The sequence below is a fragment of the Ursus americanus genome, chromosome 12 (assembly GCF_024610735.1).
Source record: "Ursus americanus isolate L20-20 chromosome 12, mUrsAme1.1.p, whole genome shotgun sequence".
Taxonomy (NCBI): domain Eukaryota; kingdom Metazoa; phylum Chordata; class Mammalia; order Carnivora; family Ursidae; genus Ursus; species Ursus americanus.
In genome coordinates, this window is record NC_142138.1 from 70,848,966 (window position 1) to 70,872,373 (window position 23,408).

General features: G+C 43.6%; 1 protein-coding gene across 4 annotated transcripts; it reads right to left on the reverse strand.

Annotated features, from left to right (window-relative positions):
- Positions 1-7,258: 7,258 nt before the first annotated feature.
- RFX5 (regulatory factor X5) lies at positions 7,259-14,073 on the reverse strand. 4 transcript variants are annotated; one of them, XM_087866285.1, is made up of 11 exons: positions 13,910-14,061; positions 12,934-13,062; positions 12,704-12,737; positions 11,715-11,797; positions 11,341-11,460; positions 11,024-11,147; positions 10,808-10,885; positions 10,286-10,487; positions 9,941-10,041; positions 9,694-9,798; positions 7,259-7,891 (listed from the first exon to the last, which is right to left on the reverse strand). In XM_087866285.1, the coding sequence occupies exons 1-11, from the start codon at positions 14,041-14,043 to the stop codon at positions 7,877-7,879; spliced, it is 1,125 nt and encodes a 374-aa protein (XP_087722411.1). In that variant the 5' UTR covers positions 14,044-14,061; the 3' UTR covers positions 7,259-7,876. The 4 variants fall into 4 exon arrangements, with proteins under 4 accessions (XP_087722411.1, XP_087722408.1, XP_087722409.1 ...); XM_087866282.1 differs by having other exon boundaries at positions 7,259-9,798; positions 13,910-14,073; XM_087866283.1 differs by having other exon boundaries at positions 7,259-9,798; positions 13,850-13,920.
- Positions 14,074-23,408: the final 9,335 nt, after the last annotated feature.

Sequence of the window (23,408 nt, forward strand, 5' to 3'; positions counted from 1 at the left end):
GCTGGACGTCTGGTTTTGGTTTTGTGTATTTGTCAGTATTATTGATTGGGAGCCCTCTCCCTTAGAATGTCTGTCCCAACCCTCATAGGGCCTTACTTAATATTTGTCCTTGGTTGGATGCCACCTTCCCTGCCACGTAAAGTCTGATTTGGGAGGACTGAAGTAAACTCTTTCAACCTCAGTTTCTATGTCTGCAAAGTGGCTCCAGGAATATTAACACTTTACAGGGTTTTGTGAGGATTAAAAGAGAGTACAGGTTACTACCATAGCACTACATTACTATTCTTGGGACAATAATATAGTATGATGAAAGAAAACGGTCACTGCTTCTGTTTAATGGGGAGGCAGAATAGAATGAATTTCCGGAATAATAAGAAAATTAAAGAAGAAATTTTAAAAATACATGGAAGCAAATGGGGAGGCAGAGTAAAAAAAATAGTAGCTTGAAAATACCTAAGTAAAACATGCAGTGTGTACAAAAGTAGCAAATGGGGTACCCAACTGCTGAAGGAATAGAGAGGAGTATGATTAATTAATACAGAAGGGCTAGCCATTCAGTATATGGTGAATGAATGAATGGAAGACTTCTCAAAAATACTGTAAGCCACGTACTAGAAGACATACTGGGCAGGATCCAGCAGAACAAAAAAGCGGTGAGAGCATTCTGAAGACTAAACAACTGTATGTTGAAGAATAGAAATGGGAATTTGCTTGAATCCTGAGGAGAGGGCAAGCTGATAAACTAGGTTAAAGCAGGAGTACAGTAATGAAAGATGAGAAAAAAAAAAGAGGCCAAGAATGCCAAAGATAGTTTGAATTTGTCACCACTGGTCTGGAGGGGGAATCACCAGTCCACCTGTCAGGTCCTGTAACTCTTGGCCAGCTCCCAATCAGCTGTCAGGCAAGGGGCAGGAGGTGATGATCTTGCTTTAGCCTCGAGTTTAAAGTATCAAACATCCCTCCCTTCCAGGGATATTTTCCCAAAGGCCTTGAGCCCCCTGCCCCCCCCTTTTAAAAGATTTTATTTATTTAGAGATGCCTGGGTGGCTCAATTGGTTAAGCATCTGCCTTCGGCTCAGGTCGTTATCGCAGGGTCCTTCCTGGGATTGAATCCTGCATTTGGCTCCCTATTCAGTGGGAAGCCTGCCTCCCCCTCTGCCTGCTGCTCCCCCTGCTTGTACTCTGTCTCTCTCTGACAAATAAATAAATAAAATAAGATTTTGTTTATTTATTTGAGAGAGAGAGGATGAGCCGGGGGGGGGGGTACAGAGGGAGGAGTAGACTCCCTGCTGAATGCAGAGCTGGACATGGGGCTCGATCCCAGCATCCCAGGACCCCAAGACCATGACCCCAGCAGAAGTCAGACACTTACCAGACTGAGCCACCCAGGTGCCCCCTTAAGGCCAGTTTTTGGAACATTGTGAAAAGGGATGTGAAAGCCCTACTTTTAATATTAGGAAGTTTTTTATTTTCCAACAACAACAAAACAAGATTTCAGGAACAGCTGTGCTCAAACTTTGAAGCAGGAACTTTTTATAGCTACAGACAGTTATTAAGTCCTTTATTATTTTTTTAGAGGGAGATGGGGGTGGTGGAGGGGCAGAAAGAGAGGGAGAGAAAAAATCTTAAGCAGGCTCCATGCCTAGTTCAGAGCCCTATGCAGACTTGATCTCACAACCCTGAGATCATGACCTGAGCTGAAATCAAGAGTCTGACACTTAACCGACTGAACCACCGAGGCGCCCCTATTAAGACTTCCATTAACCAGGTGAGGCTTTCTCCGCTGTCCTCCTCTCACAAACACACTATTAAGCAGAAGAGTGTTGAGTTTTCTGTTTATAGCTCTAAGGGCTCGAGTGTGAATTTCTTTGCATCTCTCTCTTTTTTTTTAAAGATTTTATTTATTTATTCGACAGAGATAGAGACAGCCAGCGAGAGAGGGAACACAAGCAGGGGGAGTGGGAGAGGAAGAAGCAGGCTCACAGCGGAGGAGCCTGATGTGGGGCTCGATCCCACAACGCCAGGATCACGCCCTGAGCTGAAAGCAGAGGCTTAACCGCTGTGCCACCCAGGCGCCCCTTCTTTGCATCTCTATATGACTTGGTCTTTCTTTTTCTGGAGATTTATTTATTTATTTATTTATTTATTTATTTATTGACTCACTCACTCACTCTCTCTATGAGTCTCCAAACCCCTCTGGTCTGAACTCAGGCAGGAGAGCTTTTATCTTGGTGTTCTAGCCGTATCCTTAGTTCCTACCACATGGAGAAAAAATTATGTTTGTTGATACAGCAACAGATGGAATGCAGAAGCAGATAGGAGAATCCAGTCAGGCATTAAAAGGATTTCCAAAAACGTAAAACAATGCCAACTGTCTTACTGATTTTTGTTTGTTTGTTTGTTTGGGAAAAGTTATTTTTCATAAATGAGTTAAATTAAAAATATTAACAAGTAAATAATTTGACTAAACTAGTTTTTCTTCTTTCTTCCTATTTGCTTTTCTTCTTGATCTCAGTTGTCAAATTATAAAACTGAATGCTACTCGTTTCTTATATTAAAAGCATGACATTTATGATATTCTCTAAAATTCCTCACCATGCTAAACCTATTTTTATTTTATTTTTTAAAGATTTTATTTATTTTAGAGAGAGAGAGCGTGAGCAGCAGGGAGCTGGGGGAGAAGCGGAGAGGGAGGGACAAGCAGACTCTGCACTGAGTATAGAGCCCAACGCCAGGCTTGATCTTAGGACCGTGAGGTCATGACCTGAGCTGAAATCAGGAGCCCAACCCTTAACCGACTGAGCCAGCCAGGCGCCCCTGGGATTTTTTTCAGAGAAAAGATGAAGAAGCCAGCAGTTACTGCCCAAGCCCCTACTGTGTATGAAAACAAACATTACTTCATTTATTCCTCATTACAATCCTGTGAAAGAGATACTATACCATTTCATGGAAACTGAGCTTCAGAATGGTCAAGTCATTTGTTTTCAAGGTTTTTTTATTTCAACCCACAATAAAATACATTTTGTATCAGGATCACTGAAGAACACACAAATGTGTCTTCACTGAAATAAGGGTTTCATGAAATAATACCCTAACTATATGCAATGCATTCTGATATTTTCTATGCTATTTTCTTTCCCTTTTTGAAAACGGTTTTGCATCCTGCTAAATCAGTGTCACAACCCATGAATGGGTTGCAATCTACAGTTTAAAAAACTGGACTAAATAAATGTTCAAAATCATAAGTGGTAAGGTCAAGATGTGAACTGAATTCATGCTCTTTCCAGCAAACAAATGCCTTCTCATGAACATTTCTTGAATGATACATTATATATATATATGTTGTGCTTAGCTTTAGTATACAGCCAGCAGGACAATCCTAGGCAAAGAAGGGATAGGCCTACTGAGGAATCATAATGTGAGATAAAATACTTAGACAAGTATATAATGACATTAGTCCCCCTGTTTAGTATGTGAGTGAATGTGGCATTTGCTTTCATTTCTGAAAAAAGTTGCTTATTATCCACAAAAATAAACAATAAGTTCATTTACTTGGGGCCACAGACTAGACGTGTAGAGCTTGTCTTGATTTAAAAGTAAATGATTATTTCAAATTTTAGTAAATGAAAATGAAAAAAATATGACACTTGGTGGGTGAGGCCATGGGAGTGCAGAGTAGGGTGCTGGGGAGAGAATAAGGAATGGTAGAGAGGAAGCAGTAGGCAGTCCCCAAACCTTTCATTTAGTAAACTGAAGACTGCCTAAACTACAATAACTTGTTTCATGTTAGATATTTTTAAAAGTTTTATTTAAGTAATTTAAGTAATCTCTATATCCAACGTGGGTTTTGAACACACGACCCCAAGGTCAAGAGTTGCACACTTTTCCAACTGAGCCAGCCAGGTGCCCCTCATGTTAGATTTTTAATATAGGTAAAAAAATAGGCTACTTTTAAAAACAGGCTACTTAAAAACCCATGGTGGGGGGGCAGGTACTGGCCGGCTCAGTCAGAAGAGCTCTTGATCTTGGGGTCAAGAGTTCTAGCCCCACACTGGGTGTAGAGATTACTAAAAAAATAAAAAATAAACTTAAAAAAATATAAATCTCAAAATCCTCAGGTGGGCTGGTCTCCCTGAATGAATGGATACATCCCCAGGCCCAACCAAAGTAAGGACGTTTCCTTGGATGCTTCCATCTATTCTAACACCAGTGGTTTATTTTCCCATGTGCCTGTCACTTCTAATGTGTCAGCAACCGGGTCTAGTCCCTCTTCTCCTCCTACATGGAACCGTCTGCCTGGCTGGTTCCTTCTGATTCCAGTTCCTTCATCCTCTAATCGAAACTTCATACCTTTCATCCATTCATTCAGTCAACAGGTAACTATAATATTGGTTTTATGTTCTTCTAGTTGACTTCTCAGTATTGTTCATACACACCCCTTCTGCCTGCTAGGTCTCTATGGGGGGGTTGTTCTGCCATGCCTCTAGTCACATCTCACATCCCCAAAACTCTGCTTTTTCTGGAATGTCTTCCTCTTTTTCACCTAAGCTCCACATACCTTAAAGGCTTAACTCAAGCGTATCTTTTCCATGAAACCTTTCCCAAATTATTCAGCCCAAAGTAATCTCTCTGAACTTAATAGCTCTTATGCAGAATGAGTACTGTGATTTAACTCTTTTTACCATATGTCTTATGTTGTTCTGTCCTTGCTTTATGAGTTAGAATTGTCCAGCTAACTCCTACTTACCTCTACGGGAAGTCAGCCCTGATCCCCTTGTGACCTATATGCTAGTCCTCTGGGCCCCCACAGCTCTTTGTGCTTAATGCTAACATAACTGTTATGGTGCCACTGTGCTGTGATCATTATTGACTTGAAGTTAGAGCCTAAGTCGACTGGCTTCTAATAAGTTCCTGGCACTTAAAAAACAAGAAGGAAAATATAAAAACTGCAGTAATGCCTATTTCTGGCAGCCTGGATAAGGCAAAGGGCTCTCCCATTAAAATACAAGTAAAGCCTGGATAAATTACAACATAATGTTTAGTACATTGCTGGGCTCTTTAGAAAGTAAGAGAAATCATGAAAGGAAGAAAAAAAATAACATTAAGCTGAAACCTATCTGAAAGACGAGCAACATGCAGCAGGAGCAGCGGGTTTCCCTTGGGAACAAATGCCAACATCAGTATTGTGAACTGAGGCTAAGCCTTGGACCTAGCCACGGAACGGGGGAAAACCTGGGACTCCCGGATTGAACTGAGACTCCTGAGGGGCTAATAGAGTCTCAGGTCAGGAGCACCATTTGGCTTCTGGCACAAGCAAATGCAAATCCTCTCCGGAAGAAAGTATCCCCAATTTAGGCTCTCTGGACTCCCATAGATTACGTTTAACAAAATATGAGCTCAAAACCCCCAAATTGAGAATATACAAGGAAACAAGCTACCACAGGCAAGACTGACCAGAAAACAAAACAGTTAGATATCGAGCATAAGTTACAGAAACACAACAATACCAACAAATTTCAAAGGTTAGTATCAGAGCACCACATCTCTGAGCACAAATGATTAAGCTGAAAATGGATATCAAAAAGATAAAATTTTAAACACTCAAACATTTGGAAATTCATAAAACTTTTCTAAATAACTCATAAGTTTAAAAAAGTCATGAAGGTAATTTAAATATTCTTAGGACTAAGTTATAATTAAAATACAGCAAAAAAAAAAAAATTGAAGGAATGTAGAGAAACAGGTCCTTAAAAACTTACAGTAGAAAAACAGAGCTTGAAAATTAATTAGATAAGTGTCAAATTAAGATGTTATGGAAGAACATAAAATTAAATCTAAAGAAAGCAGAAGGAAATATTATAGATAATATCCATAATTAATGAAATGGAGAACAATACATAAGGGAGAAGATTGACAAAGCCCAAAGTAGTAGCTGAACATAGACAAATAAAATAACACATTTCTGGTGCAATTGATGAGGAGGAAATAAGAAGGTAAAAGTAAACAGTAGAAATGAAAAGAAGGACATGACTGGGGCGCCTGGGTGGCTCAGTTGTTAAGCATCTGCCTTTGGCTCAGGGCGTGATCCTGGCATTCTGCGATGGAGCCCTACGCCGGGCTCCTCCGCTGGGAGCCTGCTTCTTCCTCTCCCACTCCCCCTGCTGTGTTCCCTCTCGCTGGCTGTCTCTCTGTCTGTCAAATAAATAAATAAAAGTCTTAAAGGAAAAGAAAAGAAAATACGGACATGACTACCCAGAGAGCAGAGGCAAAAAAAAAAAAAAAAAAAGAAAAAAAGAAAAATTTCATTAAAAAAAAAAAGACATGAAATGCACAAAATCCTAGAAAAACTCTTAACCTAAATTGACTCAAAAAGAAATAGAAAGTCCAGACAGCCTATAATTATTAAAGAAATTGAATCGAGGGTTAAAATTTTTCCCAAAAAGCAATGCCAGGCAAAGATGGTTCGACAGCTGAGTTTTACCAAACTGTCAAGGGACAGCTCATTTCAATCTAATGTCAAATGTTCCAAAGAATAAGAAAAGAGGGGGGCGCCTGGGTGGCACAGCGGTTAAGCGTCTGCCTTCGGCTCAGGGCGTGATCCCGGCGTTGTGGGATCGAGCCCCACATCAGGCTCCTCCGCTATGAGCCTGCTTCTTCCTCTCCCACTCCCCCTGCTTGTGTTCCCTCTCTCACTGGCTGTCTCTATCTCTGTCGAATAAATAAATAAAATCTTTAAAAAAAAAGAACAAGAAAAGAGGGAACAGTCCCCAACTCAGAGGGTGTATAGACCAAATGAACCATCTTAGAAACCTTTTTAAAAATCTTACTTCAAAAAAGGCACTAACAGTTACAAGAATGTTCTTAGCAGCATTGTTTGCAATAGCAAAAAATTGGAAACAACCCAAATGTCCATTAATAGGTGAATGCATAAATAACTCATGGTTTATGTACTTGATGGAATATCACACAGGTGAAAATGAACGAATTACAGCTACTTACAACATAGATGAATCTTAGAAATAATGTTAAGTGAAAAAAGGCAAACTTCAGGGGACTATTAGAGCACAAAATTTTTGTAAAGCTAAAAACAAAATTGAATGATAATTTTTAAAGAATATCATACATAATGGTTAAATAGATACACACACACGTGTGTGTGTGTTTATGGCAGGCAACTAATAAACACAAAATTAAGGACAGTGGTCACCTCTAGGGAGAGGCACTGGGATAGGAATGGATAGGAACACAAGAAACTCAATGGTATTTCTAATGTTTTAATGTATAAGTTGGGTGATGGGTCAAAGGTGTTCATTTAATATTATGTTTCATAATTTATTCATGTTAAATATATTCTTTATAGATACCAAATATTACATATTATAATTTTAAAAAATCTGGTGGAAACAAATGAGTGAAGTCTCCCTGAAAGAAAATCTGTTTCCTGGGTAGAACCAAGATTCCCTGACAGAAGCTACCCTTATGCAGAAGACGACGTAGGTCCTCAGTAAATATTGGTTGGTTTACTGCTTTTTGAAGGATAACGTCTGGGTTCCCTTCTTACTGGTGCTGGCTGATGTGCAAAGCTACCTCCTGCCATACACCTAGCCTAGACCCACAATCCTGGCTGAAATCCTGACACATGTATGACAAGAGACTGACACCTGGTGGATACAGAATGGATTTAATAAAATGACTAGGAAGTAAATCTTTCACTCCACTTGGTGAAAGTGGCAGTAGGGTCGGGGATAGGGAAGCAGAATGAGGAGAAAACTAACATTCAGAAACAAGAAAGGGAAGGATCTCCATCTCTGAAATGTAGGGATTGTCATCTAAATGAGACAAAAGAGATAGTCCCTAAAGGAGAGTGTCTTCCTTCTCATTCCTTCTGAGCCTACAAGAGGAAAGAGGTTATAGCTGCAGTAAGGAAAATGCAAGATGGTGAGGGAAAAAGGAAACAGGTGTAGCTTATCCCAACCTAGCAAGCTAAAACCACAAGTACTTCCTGGTATTGGCCAGGTGTCAGCTGCCTCCCCAGGAACTGCCGGCATCAGTTCCCAATTGGAGACCTATGTGATTCTAAGGAGGCTGATCACAGCCTTTCCCTGATGTAGAAAGAGTAAATTAGCATACACCATCCTTCTGGCCACAGTGATTGGTTAGGGATTGGCATGTGACCCAGGCTGGCCTAATCAAAGAGTCCATCTTAGGCTTTGCTAGGATGCCTGGTGCAAAGATGCCCCCCCCCCACTTCTGGTTGGATATAAACGAGAAAATGTATACCCCCAGGAGTTCTGGCAGCCACTAGGTGGCCCAGGTTTCAGATGATCCTACAGAAGGTAGCAGCAGGGGAGAAATCAATCAGGTATTTAGAGACACACTGAGCCATGGCATCAGCTTTTCCTGGAGCCAGTACTACCTCTGGACTTTCCAGTTACGTGAGCCAGTAAGTCTATTTTTAAGCCAGTTTGAGTTAGTTTTACGATTTAAAACCAAAAGATTCCTAGCCTGTACATTCATCATACTTAGTCCATCCCTATCTTCCCATAGGAGAGCACAGAGATCCTGGTAGGACAGTCATGACAGATCTATCAATGGCTTTAGCCAAGGGTATCAAGCTGGAATGGTCAGAGGCAGGAGCCAGACACTGTGTAAGACAGGGTGCCTCAGCTGTCTGTGCATGAGAACGAATTCCCTCAGGAAAAGAAGAGCCAAACGAGAAGCAAGTGCAGAGGGGCCTCTACTAGGCAGGCAGAGTTGATGCGGATATAAACGCTCTTCCCCACATACCTATCATGGGGGTGTGGCGCTGGGGTCTTTCCCCTCGTGGGATAAGGAATTGTGAAGCATGTGCCCCTTTAAGTCTTTATTACCCTGCGCTGCGGTGTCTGCCTCTCCCTTTACCAAATGAAGAGCTTCCTTTTGGCTTCTACTGCCCTTGATGACACTCACTTTTGAGGTGACCAGAGGAATTTTATCTTCTGCTTCTTTGGCATGCCGGGAACTGGGGCCCCTTCCTCCCCTGGAAACAGCGCCATCTTCCTGACCCTGGGCAAGCACCATCCCCTTCTCAGCCTCTCCCACTGGCCCTGGCCTCCCGGACCCTCCAGCTGAGTTGCTTTCCCCTCCAGAGGCCCATGTCTCCCGTGGTAACCTTGGGGACTGGGCAGAGTCCATGGCAACTGCTGACTTGTCAGGGGGAGAGGTCCTTTCCTTACTTCCACCCGATTTTTTTCGAGGGCGCCCCCGTTTTCTTTTGGCATCACTTCCTGTATCCTCTATATCCTGCTTTGCTGCTTTAGCAGGTGGATCCTGCCCAATGGCCTCACTCACAGGTACTTCAGCTGTCCTCTTGACACCCTTGTCATGGGGTCCCGGGTCACCACCTATGCCTACTTCCCTGTTCTCTGTGCCTTGCAGCTGAGTGAGTGCCCCAGGCAGGGCTTGCCCAGGCCCGGGTCCGGGTCCGGGTCCGGGTCCAGGTCCAGGCAAAGCAGGAACGGTTGGTAAGATCATGTTAATGATGGGCACAGCTGCCTGGGGTCCCCCAGCCCTACTGGGCAGAGGCAGTGTAGCCACTTTCAGGCCTGAAGAAAGCTTGGGGGCCAGGATGGGTGGAGAGACTCGGATTGGTGGAATAAGTGAGCGAGGGGCCCGGGGAAGGAGCAGAGGCAGCCGGGCCACCAGGGCATTAACCTGTGGGTTATTGGCTGCTGGGGCTGGGCTCTCCACTACACTTTTCTTCCGCTCGCCACGTGCAGGGGGGCCAGCCCCAGCCCGGGGTTCCAGCTCCTTAGGAGGCTAAAAGGTAAAGAGAGGACACAGTAAGTGGGAAGACTAGACATCAGAGCAAACACAGACACAGGAGGGTGAGAAAATATGGGAAAGGGGATACTTAGCCTCCAGCCCAGGGCAGCTAGGTCAGGGGCATCGACTTCCTTACCTGGGCTGGTCTCTCTGGTTTCTTATGGACTCCACCTTCTAGGCTCTCTACACCATTCTTGGATTTAGATGACCGCTCCCGAGGGCCACGTTCATCGTCTTCTGTAGAGGTGCCGGAAAAGGTAATAAGGCGAGGGTGAGGAGGGAACAATGGCCAAGTGAGGTGACTCTGACTGACTGACTGGTGGAGAAGGGGGAAGAGGTGGTCTAAGGCATGTCCTAATGTCCTACAAGGGTCACTAGGAATAGAAGACACACGCACGGTGTCTCTGTCCTAGTAGGGGGAGGGCCTATGAAGTTGAAAGTGGCTGAGAGTTTCTTAGGACATGAGAGAGTCTCCACCCACCAGCAAGCCCCATCGCCTTGAGCACGTGGGCATGGGCCGATCGAGCAGAGATGAGGTGCTGCTGTAGCAGGAAGCGGGCGACCTCAACAATGGAGCTGAAGGACCGTTTCAGGATTCGTTCTGCCCAGTCACAGGTCAGAGCACAGGCCGCCTCCACCAACTCATCCCGAGGTGCTGGGGTTACTTCTGGGCCCATTTCTGGCTACAGTGGGGAAGAACATGCCCAATCACACTCCAAACTAAAGAACCCTTGGCCCCTCTCAGATACCAATGTCAGCCATAGTTAAGATCAGACTGGAGATGGGAGTAACTCATCCCAGAAACCCACAAATTCTCTTCATCCTCTGCCTGAGCCACAGGGTAGGGAGAAGGGCATATCCTATATGGATATGGTATATAGGATAGGTATATAGGTATCCTAGGTATATAGGATACCTAGAAGCTATGTGCAGAATGACCTAGGCTATGTCAGCCCTCCGCCTTGGGGAGAAGAGTGCAATCGGAGGGTTGGTCGTTACTTACACTGTCGGAGCCCTTCAGGTCAAGTCCAGGCAAGGGTGGCATAGATACCAAGGTCTTCCGTCGTATGCCACTGTAGCAATATCTGAGGCGAGTTAAAGAGCAGCCAACAGTGGGGAGCTCCAAGCCCGTGGGAAGGTTAAGCTGTTTCCACTCCCGGCCCTCCACACCCTAAGTTTTCCTCCCCGGGTCCTCCAACCCCAATCTCTCCATTCAAGGATATTTGGATTGGCCCCGACCGCCAAGCCTTCGGGCCTTGATGTCAGGGAAGATCTCTCTGATGATTTTGCCGAAGTTGGCTGTGCTGAGTGGGCGGCAACAGGCGAGGCTCTCACAATACTTCCTGAGTGTGTGGGGGGCAGAGTGGGAAGACACTCAGAGAAGGAGGTCATGGTTAGATTTGGAGGGTCCCTGGCATCACGTCTGGGAAACCCTTTAAGAAGTCAGGCTCTATCAAGGCAGGGAGCTCTCCAGGGATGAGGGGGTAATTCTATGCCCACCAACCCACACCCCCTGCCCCGGCCCCATTCACCCACCGATAGGCATCATAAACACTTTGCTTTGGCAAACAGGTGTCAGTATGCTCTTCTAGGTGGTTGCGGATCCACCTGTAGGCATACATGTACTCCTCATTGCTGAGTGTACTTGGCTCTGAGCTGCAAGAGAAGTAAAAGGGACAAGCCTTACTAAGATCCTAACAGTTGTGGTTCTAGCCAGACCACTTTGGCAGTACTGCACCAAATCACTTCACCCAGAACCCACCTTTTCCTGGTGAACCAGGGCAGAACCGGGACGATTCTTCTCCTCAAGGACAGCTGTTATGGGTATTCCTATTTCCCCAGCTCCATCCCACAGAGCCCTCCTTTAAGAACCAGAACCTCTGATATCTGAAACTCTAGCACCCACCTACCTTTTGTCTCCAGTACTGGGCCCTGAGGGGAGCTGAAGGTAGAGATATAGCTTGTCGTTGTCTGAGAATTTCTGTACATCTTGCTGAGGTAGGGAGGAAGAGAGAGGCAGGAGAAAAAATAAGGCCAAGAAAGACCCAAGATAGGATCTTCTTTTTTTTTTTAATGATTTTTTATTATATTATGTTAGCCACCATACAGTACATCCCCGGTTTCCGATGTAAGGCTCGATGATTCATTAGTTGTGTATAACACCCAGTGCACCATGCAATATGTGCCCTCCTTACTACCCATCACCAGCCTATCCCATTCCCCCACCCCCCTCCCCTCTGAGGCCCTCAGTTTGTTTCTCATAGTCCATAGTCTCTCATGTTTCATTCCCCCTTCTGATTACCCCCCCTTTCTTTATCCCTTTCTTCCCCTACCGATCATCCTAGTTCTTATGTTCCATAGATGAGAGAAACCTAATGATAATTGTCTTTCTCTGCTTGACTTATTTCACTTAGCATTATCTCCTCCAGTGCCGTCCATGTTGCAGCAAATGTTGAGAACTCATTCTTTCTGATAGCTGAGTAATATTCCATTGTATATACGGACCACAACTTCTTAATCCAGTCAGCAAGATAGGATCTTCTGATCCTTCCCCAAAAGTCTAGCTGCCTTAGAGACTGTCAGACCGAAAAGGACCCTAGAAATGACTTGGGGCTAGGTGTTCACTGTGCTCTAAGGAGTGCCCTTGTAGCTACCGTGCTGAGAGGGGTAGCGCAGGAGATCGGCTTTGATATTCCTACTGAGCGTCTATACAACAGGTCACAGAGAGAGGAAGTAAGATGCCCAAGGTCAAACTGGCACAAGTTGCAAAGCCAATTATCTTCTGACAGAGAAGACAACACTGCCTCTGCCACATGAACCTTTCAGCCATGCATAGCTTCATCGTCCTCATCCCGCACCAACTCCACCTCTCTATTGCCCTCTTCCCAAAAATACTTACCAGGATTCCCTCGACTTTGTTCTGCACGGCCTTGCTGCGGAGAAGAGGAGAAAGCTGGAGGTCACACACAAGCTTTTCTCTGGTGTCTTATTGTTAGGGAGAGGAAGAGGGATGAGATGCTTCACAGGTGCCCAGCAACTGCTCCCCATGCTCAGATGCACTTGCTCAGGGAGAGGCAGTGAAGGGCTACAGTCCTGGAGCAAGGTTTGGACGTGGTGATGAGTACTTACGAAATGGTACCTCGGAGCCTCTGAAGAAGGGTGGTGGGTTCTCCCGCCTCAGCGCTACCTGAGGGGGCCCTTCCCCCAGTCTTCGGGCTCTTAGCATCCGGTTCATCTTCTGCCATCCCGGCATGAGGGCTAGAGTTGAGAGGAGACCAGGCATAAAGATTTAACCTCCCTTCCCCTGGAGGCCCCGGGACACTCCTCATCTCCTTACCCCAAAACACAGAAAAACAGAAAGAAAGCCTCTGAATTTCCTCAGTGGTCTTTTTTTTCACCACTTGCCTTCTCCAAAAATTAGAAATTATCCCATTACTTCTCCAGGCCCGCATATACCCAAAGAGATCTTTGCCATCTCCATTCTATCTGCCCCACCTTTCTGCAGTCTCCTCAATGTGGAAAACCGTAAAGGAAGAGATAGAGGGACTGGGAATCGACGTTAGACATGTCCATCTGTGCCTCTGCCCCGAACTGCCCTCATCCCCTTAAAAAAACAATAACAACCACAAAACAAAGTTCTCCAATTCTCTAAGCTACTCCTCACCCCTGAATTTTCCTGGGAGGTCAGAAAGGATACGGACATATTCTGCCCTTCCAGCCTTGGAAAACACTGGGCCCAAGTTCTCATTACTTAATCTCACCACGGCTTCCCCCGCGGCTCCCCCTCCCCACGTCGCCAGTCCCTACGTCATCTCCCTCAACCTCCCATCCTGAGGCGCACCCCCTCCCTTCCCCCTGCATTCAATCCCGCGTTGCTGCAAGGTGGGGGTTTCAGGGTGGCGAACTCCTGGGCTGGGCGTAGGAAACCCGGTTGGGGGAACGGGGTCCCAGATTCCGGGCACGTGCACATGGGTGAAGGAGCTGTTGAAAATACAGCCAAAATCTTTTTCTGCTCTCCTCCCAACTCATACTGCCCCCTCCCTACCTTTGAACAGTCGCCTTCCAACACAAGCAACAATAAAGGTAAGGGAGAAAGAGAAACTACCTCGTAGCCACCTTCACTTCAGCCCAGCCCCACGGTCCTGGCCCAGCGGGCTCGTGCGTTGCTTTATTTTCTTTTTTCTGAATGGCTGGAACAGTCCCGATCTGCCTAGATACTCGGACGACCTGCTCTCTCATTGGTCGTTGCTACCACCCGGAGACAGAAGGCGCCGTGCTCGCACCGGCGGCAGCTTAAGTCTGCCTGGTAACAGATTCTGATTGGTCAATAGGAGAGGGAAAATCCAAAGTTGGTCTTATTTGAGTGAAGAGGGGGAAGTCCGGGTTAGGTTTCGGTTAAAACTGGGGTCGGTTGGGACTGCCGGTCCCAAGAGGTTCTTCTCTTAAAGGGACCGCAGGACGAAAGACCAGGCGCTGGGTTCCCTTTGGAGCTTACTTTTCCTTTGCCCCCTCCTTCCGGGTTTCAGTTTTGCCTTCGATCGTCAGAGCTACTGGAAGAAAAGAATCAATGGATGACTAAAAAAAAAAAAAAAAAAAAAAGCTAGAAAATAATGGGTAGTAGTGATGGAGGTTCGCTGTAAGCTCACATACCCTCCTTTTGATGAGAAACAAGTTGAGCACCCCCCCCCGTCCCCCCGCCCTCAACAGCATACAGGCACTCCACAACAAATCTGCAAACACAGGCGTACATTCCTCTCTGATGGATGGAGGCCTCGACACCTCCGCAGCTGTACCGCATTTAGTTAAAATGCCAAGCGTTCCTGGATTTCCCGTGGGTACTTTATTTCCTTACGAAGAGTTGCTAAGGTCTCTGCATCCCCGTAGTTCGGCACTCAGCGAACCTTGGAATTTTGACTGACACCCCCAGGGGGTGCTGGATGCCCACAGGAACTCTCTACTCTCAGAGAACATTGTATTGTATAGGTCATGGGTTCTTAAACCTTTTCGTTAAGAATTATTTTAGGTCATGAATCAAACGAAAGCAGTGAACCCTCTGCCATGAAAAATGCACATGCAGACCAAGTTTCGCATCTAATTTCAGAGGTCAGGGACTGTAGGTTAACATTCTTTTGCATGGATGTATTTTGTTTTGCACAACAGGTATGTTACACTGAAAACATATTCGCAGTACGACTTTTAAAACATTCTCTAGTCTCATCATCGGTGTACTTTTGTAAAGAGGACAGCAATACTGTCTGATCGAGTCACCTTTGATTTGCCCTTTACAGCCTGCAATAACCTACTACTCTCTTCTGTGGGTACTGGAGAACCCAAGGAATTGCAGAGTTTGGGGGAATAAGGATATACTCACAAGAAGGTTTTCTAATAACAGCAAAAATTTATTGGTGTTTACTGTGTGCTAGACACCATCCCAAATGATAAACACCTCATTTAATGCTCATGGCAGCTCTTTGAAGTAGGTAGTTACTGTCTCTGTTTTACAGGCAAAGAAACTGAGATTCGGAGAAGTGAAGGGACTTGGCCGCAGTTATATATGTAGTAAGTGCTGGAGTCAGGATCCAAAGACAGGCAGTCTGCCTTCAGAGCCCATTCTCTCGAGCACTGACCTAGACTATGTGTATACATACTTGAAAATACTCATATACAAATATGGGTATAGACTGATGGAAAGATACCCCCAACCACCACTGTTTTATGAAGGGAGATATAGGGCACTTTGATTAGAAAAAGAGATTGGGGTAAATTATGCTGGCTTAGGAATTTGCAGGTGCCAGGGAATAAATGGAAACTTCAGTAAAGGGAGAAAAAGTATCATAGCTGTGTAAGGGAGATTATTTTGACAGCACTATAAGAAGGTGAGGTTGCATGGGGGGAAAGGCTTAAGACGGAGAAAAACAGGCAAGTATTCACTTATGCCAAGCACTGTGTTAAAAGCAGGGGATACAGCGCTGAATAAGGTATAATGTTCCTTGCCCTGAGAAGTAACAATAAAAATGATCTGATAAGCATCACCACAATAACAGCAAGTATTTATCTAGAGCTTAATATGTGCTGAGGATTTTTCTAAGGGCCTCACATATGTTGCCACTTTATCTCATAGCAACTCTATCAGATAGGTGCTGTGATTATCCCTATTATACAGATGAGAAGACTAAGGCACTAAGAGGTTAATAATTTGCCCAGTGTTACACAGTAAGTGAGGGAGCCAAGATCTGAAACTAGGCTCTCTGGATTCAGAATATGCTCTGGACACAATGCCTTCTGCTATTGGGAGTGAATTTTTAAACACAAGAAAGCAAACTATAAAAGACAATATTGATAAATTTAGATAATTAATATTAAAAACCTAAATTTATTTTAAAAACCACTCTGAAAAGAATGTAAAATCAAGCTCCAAATTGGAAGATATTTTCTTTTCTTTTTTTTTTTTTAAGATTTTATTTATTTATTTGACAGAGAGAGAGGCAGCCAGCGAGAGAAGGAACACAAGCAGGGGGACTGGGAGAGGAAGAAGCAGGCTCCCAGCAGAGGAGCCTGATGTGGGACTCGATCCCAGGACTCTGGGATCACGTCCTGGGCCGAAGGCAGACTGAGCCACCCAGGCGCCCCTGGAAGATATTTTCAAGACACATAATTGACAAAGGATTATCATCTGGAATTCATAAGGGACTTCTACAAATGAAAAGATAAGCACCCAAATAGAAAAATGGGCAGAGAAAATCAACAGGAATTTCATAAAAGAAGCAGAAATGGCTCACAAAAATATGAAGTTGTTCTCTCTCTATAGTAATCAAGAAAGTGCAAATTAAAACCACAATAAGATACTATTTCATACCCACTAAATTGGAAACAATTACAAAGTCTGGCAATGCTGAGAGCTGACAGGCTGTGAGCCAACAGGAGCCCTCACTGCTGGTGGGGATGCAATTTGCTATAATTTTGGAAAAGAGTTTGGAATCACTTGATAGTGTTGAATATGTGAATATTCTATGATTCAACAATCCTACTCCTACAGACATGCTCTAAAGACAGAGGCAATAAGGCTTATAGTCTCACTGTTTGCATTAGCAAAAACTGGAAACCCCAATGTCCATCAGTAGCAGAGTGGTACGTTGCGGTATATTTATATGATGGGATGTCGTAGGGCTACATGCGTCTACACAGATGGACTTTAGAAACTGAGGAAACAGAAGAAAACATACGGTGCAATGCAATTTACAAATATTTGATGGCAGGCAAAACTGAACAATATATTGTTTATGGATAAATACATATGTGGTAAAGAGTAAAAGTAATAGAATCATTACCATAAAATTAAAGATGTAAGTTACTTCTGGTGAGCAAGGAAAAAGAGTTTCAGGAATGGTTGTTCAGCCAACAACAATGTCTTCCATAGGATCTAATTTGTTTTCCAAATGGATGGCTGGTTCGTTCGTTCTTTCTTTTTTTTTTTTTTTTTTAAGATTTTATTTATTTATTCGACAGAGATAGAGACAGCCAGCGAGAGAGGGAACACAAGCAGGGCGAGTGGGAGAGGAAGAAGCAGGCTCCCAGCGGAGGAGCCTGATGTGGGGCTCGACCCCAGATTGCCGGGATCACGCCCTGAGCCAAAGGCAGATGCCCAACCACTGTGCCACCCAGGCGCCCCTTTTTCTTTCTCTTTCTTTCTTTCTTTCTTTCTTTCTTTCTTTCTTTCTTTCTTTCTCTTCTTTTTCTTTTTTTTTTGTCTTGGCCAGTCTTTTCAAAATATTTATAATTTCCTTCTTTTTTTTAAAAAAAAGATTTTTTTTTAAAGTAATCTGTACACCCAACGTAGGACTCAAACTCACAACCTGGAGATCAAGAGTCTCGCACTCCACCAACTGAGCCAGCCAGGTGCCCCTCATTTCCTTCTTATTATAGCTGTTTTCTTTCATACTTTTATCGTATACTAAGTTTCCTTTTATAGTTGGGTCTGTTTCTGGACCTTCTGCTCTTCTGTCCATTCTATTTGTCTATTCCTCCATCCCACACTGTTTTAATTAATGTAATTATGTTTTGATATCTGATGCTGAACATTTGCCATTATTAGTTTCTACATACAGAAAATCGTATTTTCCAAATGTGGTCACAACAGTATTTCTGGTTTCACAGACTATTCCAGAACTTTGCCCCTTCCTCATCAAGAGATGAATCTATTTCCTGTCTCCTTGAAGCTCAGAAAGTCTTTGTAACTATCTCCGTGAATGGAATGTGGTAGAAGATGTGGACTTCTAAGTCTAGGTTAGAATAGATGATACAGTTTCCTCTTTTCTCTCTCTCAGGACACTCACCCTTAGAACCCAGCCACCGTGTTGTGAGGAGGCCAAGCAGCCACATGGAAAGGTCATGTGTAGGTCATAGCCCCAGCCCAGGTTGCCGATGACAGCCAGCCTCAATCACTGGGCATGTGAGTGAGTGAGCCATCGGATGATTCTAGCCTCTAGTCTTCAAGCTGCTCCAGCTGACACCGAACAGAGTTCCCTCAGAGCCCTGTCCAAATTACAGATTTGTGAACAAAAACTGTTGCCATTGCTTTAAGCCACTAAGTTTTGAGGTGGTTTGTTACACAGCAGCAGATAACTGGAACACTATACATTTACATTTCCAGGCTAGCTTTAGAAACAGCTTATACGTTTCATAAAAAGTCCTCACCCTTTTGGGGCAACATGTTCTGGTAAGTATCCTCCATGCCCATTTCCATGTTCTTACAAACACAAGTCCACCTAACTAGAAGTTTTTGTTCAATTTTTTTTTTGAAAATAGGGATTTTATACTATTCTCTTATATATATATAACTCTGCAACTTAATTTGTTTACTTAACATAATGTAGTACATATTCCTCTGAATCAGGTAGTGTTTCGAGCAGAGAGTTTGCTAGGCCTTAAAATCAGTAAGTCAGGAGAGGGACTTCTAATAGTGTGCCAGAGAATGGCAAGAAGCAGATATTTAGAACATGGAGCCAGGCAATCAAATGCTTGTAAGGCGCAGGAAGGACAGTGATCCTCAGTAATCCCTGAGGTAAATGCAACTACCTGAGGTTGTCCTTAAAGACTTACCCAGTCGCAATGGGTGGGAGGGCTAACTATGCTAAAAGGACCAATGATGGGTGGACACCTTCCAGTACTCTGTCAATCCTTTGTCATGGTGGACCAGAGCTACAGATTTTCTGGGGATGTCCCTGAGCTCAGCAAACTCTCTAGAACTTTCCGGATGGTGTCATAAACCAACTCGTGGAGCTGACCAGGGTGCTAGCAGGACTCCCTAGATGATACGCTAGACTTTGACATGGTAAGCTCAGTTTTGCCATTCATGCTCTTCTAGCCTGGTGCTGGGGTATGGGGTGGGATCTTTGTGCGTACAACAGAGATGGTCCTGTCCGAGTAGGTACGACAGGGATTAGGGAAGATTGGGTCACATACTGCAGGTGGGTGTGGCATCTGGGACAGAAGGGACTCTCTTTGGAGTGTCTGTTTCAGTGGTGTAGGGTCAGAAATAGTGAGATGAAGCCAGGACCAGGATACAGGTGAGTAGCTTTTTTTAAAGTTTTTATTATGAAAAATTTTCAAACATACAAAAGTAGAAAGAAGAATATAATCCCCTGCATACATATACCTATCATCTTGCTTTAAGAATTATTAACATCTCGGGGCGCCTGGGTGGCACAGCGGTTGGGCGTCTGCCTTCGGCTCAGGGCGTGATCCCGGCGTTATGGGATCGAGCCCCACATCAGGCTCCTCCGCTATGAGCCTGCTTCTTCCTCTCCCACTCCCCCTGCTTGTGTTCCCTCTCTCACTGGCTGTCTCTGTCTCTGTCGAATAAATAAATAAAATCTTTAAAAAAAAAAAAAGAATTATTAACATCTCGTCAATCTTGTTTTATCTGCATCCCTCCACTCTCCAACTCATCTGCTCTAGGTCATTTTAATGGAGACACTCATTGTATCAGTACATCTGTATATAATTAAGTATTCATGTAAATACTTGACTATGGCTAAAAAATAAGGACTCTTTTAAACATAGTCCCAATGCCATTATCATACCTAAAAAATAAAACATAGTTTCTTCTTATCATCGAACAGCTACAAATTTCTTCACCTTTCTCAAAAAATGCTATGTTCTGTTATGTTCACATCAGTATCAAGGTCCACACATTGCGTTGCATTTAGTTTCGGTTGATGTGTTTCTTAAATCTTTCTAATCTATACCCTCTCTCTTTCAATTCATTCCTTGAGGAAACAGGTCATTTGCTCTATAGAGTTTCCCACACTTTTCATTTTTATGATTGTATCTTTGTAGTGTTTTTAAACTTTTAAAACTTGTTCTTCTGTCTCCTGTGTTCCCTGTAAACTGACAGTGAGATCTAGAGACTTGGTCAGATTCAGTTTGATTTTTTGCCACGGATACTTCGAGGGGCACATAATGCTCGTCATCTTTCTTCCTGTGGTGCAGATTGGTTAGTGTGTTCAGGTTTTGTCGGTCAGCTCTAACTATCATAAACTTCCATTTTAGTGTTTCATTTAACGGGTTTAGCAGCCACTTATGATCATTGCTTAGGTCCACGTGTCACTAAAGGTTACAAATCAGTGTTATTAAAATTCTATCATTCCTTCTAAATGTACTAGTTGAAATTCTACAAAAAACTTTTCCCCATCAACTATTTGGTTATCCCAAGGCAAGTTCCTGAGGAAAATCAAGATAAATACTCGATTCCTTCTCTTTGTTCTCCAGTTTTCAGAATAACAAGACAGTTTTCTAGGATCTTTTGAAAGTGATCAGTTAGGGTTTTTCTGTGTGTTTTCATGAGCTCCTGGATTTTATCATAGTTGGCATATTTCAATCTATTTCGATTATCGTTCTTTTTGAAACTCAAATTGTTCTGTCTTTGGCCAGGGGAAACTCCTTCAAGTTGAGTTATGTATTATTTTTTTCTTTTGAGATAATTGTGGATTCACATGTAGTTGCAAGAAATAATACACAGAGATCTCATGTACTCTTTACCCGGTTTGTCCTGACGGTAAGCCTTGAATAACCATAGCACAATGTCAGAACCAGGAAACTGCCTGACAGTGATGCAACTCCCCAAATTTACTCGGGTTTCACCGGCTTTACATACACTCATTTACGTGTATGTGTATGTATATTTATCATACAATTTTTATCGTATTGGAGATTTGTGTAGCAATCATGACAGTCAAGCTACACAGCAGTTTCATCACGACAAGGACCCTATGTGTACTCTTTTATAGCCCCCCCCCCCCGCCCAGTCCCATCCCTAAGCCCTGGCAACCACTAATCTGTTCTCCAATTCCATACTTTTTTCAAAGAAAGATTTTTATTTATTTATTTTAGAGAAGGGGGAGGGACTACCCAAGTAGTCCTCCAAATCTATACTTTTGTTATTTCATGAATGTTATATAAATTGAATCATACTGTATGTAACCTTTTGAGATTGGCTTTTTTTTCCACTCAGCATAATTCCCTTGAGATCCATCCAGATTGTTGTGTGTACCAATAGTTAATTCCTCTTTATTGCCGAGTATTATAGTCCATGGTATGGATATAGCAGTTTAACCATTTATCCATGGACAGACATTTGGATGGTTTCCAGTTTGGGGTTATTATGAGTAAAGCTGCTATGAACAACTGTGTACAGGTTTTTGTGTGAACATACGTTTTTCAATTTTCTGGGATGTATGCCCAAAGTTAATTGCTGGGTCATAGAAGAACATGTTTGATCTCTCTCTCTCTCTTTTTTTTCTCAAGCCTGAGGTTTGTCTTTTAAGGTAACTTTGCTTACTTTGTCCTCGATGTGGCCTCTTCTGTCTCTCTAGCCGTGTGGTTTGTTCTATCAGCCCCAGTTCCATCTCTTGGGTATTCAGAATGACTTGATAGTTATCTGGTTGTGTTCAAGGGACAAGGCAAGCCTGGGGTCTTCCTACTCTGCTGCCATCTTAGCTCCCCCCCCCCCCCCGCATGTCTGGTTTTTATGAGGAATTGCCAAAGTGTTTTCCAGAGTGGCTATACCATTTTACGTTTCCACCAGCAACGTAGGAATGATCCAGTCTTTACACACTTGCCAACATTTTGTATTATCACTATTTTCTATTTTAGCCATCCTGACAGGTGTGTAGTGGTATCATGTGGTTTCAATTCATATTTCCCTAATGGCTAATGATGTTGATTATCTTTCCACGTGCCTCCTTGACATCTTTATATCCTCTTTGCTGAAATGTCTGTTCATGTGTTTTGCCCATTTTCAAATTCAAATTTTTGGTTTTTTACTGTTGAATTTTGAGAGTTTTGTAGTCTAGATATCAGTCTTTTGCCCTGTCCCTTAGACACAACCCCTGTAGTCTTCATAGTCTCCTTGCTTTCTGGTATGGTAAGTGTTTGAGGTTCATTTTGTTGAATGGAATTTTAAGCTTTTAGAGATATTTAGAAATGATGTAGAACTTTATGATCCTTTTTCTTTCTGAAGCAGTTTTGTTATTGAAAAGGACAGGGAAGAAATCAAGGAGAGAAACATCTGGCGAGACCCACTAAATCCCAAGGCTCCCTGTGACTCACTCATCCCACACACCTCCTTTCTATTCATTTATTCATTAAAGCACACTATGTGCTAAGAGGCAAGCCAGGTGCTGGGAGTAAACAGGGAGTTTCAATATAAGGTGACATATGTCCATGCTGAGGTGAAGTACTGGAGGCCCCTACCTGGGGAGTCAGTGAAGGAGGCTTTCCAAAGGATATGATACCCTGGTCCAGATGGCAGGTAAGGCAGGCGGATGGAATTGAGACTAAGGCAGGTAGATCTTTCAAGGAGCATATTTAGAGACCCCAAAGGAAAAAAAGTGTGTTACATTCTTGGGGTGCCCTGGATCTTGGGAGTCCTAGACTCCTCCAATATTTAAAACAAGACACCTTTTTAAAATTAATTAATTAATTAAAACAAGACACCTTTATGGAAGGCAGAGAAGAATGTCGGCTGATACCTGAATGTTGCTTGGTATTGTCTTGGGTAAGGAGTAAAGGCATCAATAGAATTACTGCCTAGCTTTTGTCTCTTACGTTCCTGAAACTCCTCTCTCATTGCTTTCATAAAGACCCAGTGCAAGGAAAGGAGACATCTCTGCTTTGAAAGGTCCTAAAGCGCCGTCCAGGTATGGAGATAAGAGTGCCAGGTTGGTCTGCTAGATTGGTTCACCTTGATGTTCCCAGCCCTCCTGCCTGGTCATGCCCCTGCCTTCCAGATGGGCGGTGACAGGCCTAACCTCCTGACAACTCTGTGTTCTCCCAGTACTCTCGCCAGCAGATTGTACCGCCCACGTCAGGGGTCTGGGGTATCCCTCGTGTGTGAAGGGGCATGGGGTGGTGGGTGAGATTTTATGTTCATTAAAAGAAAGCATGGATTTTAAAAATAATAAAGTTTAGGAACACCAATTGACACTCTCTTCTCCCAGGTCTACTTGTGACAACCACCTCCAAAATCTTCACATTCTTTCTGGCCATAAAAGTGAGATTTGGGCACCCTTAGCATCGTGTTGTCATCGCTGGTATGAACGAAT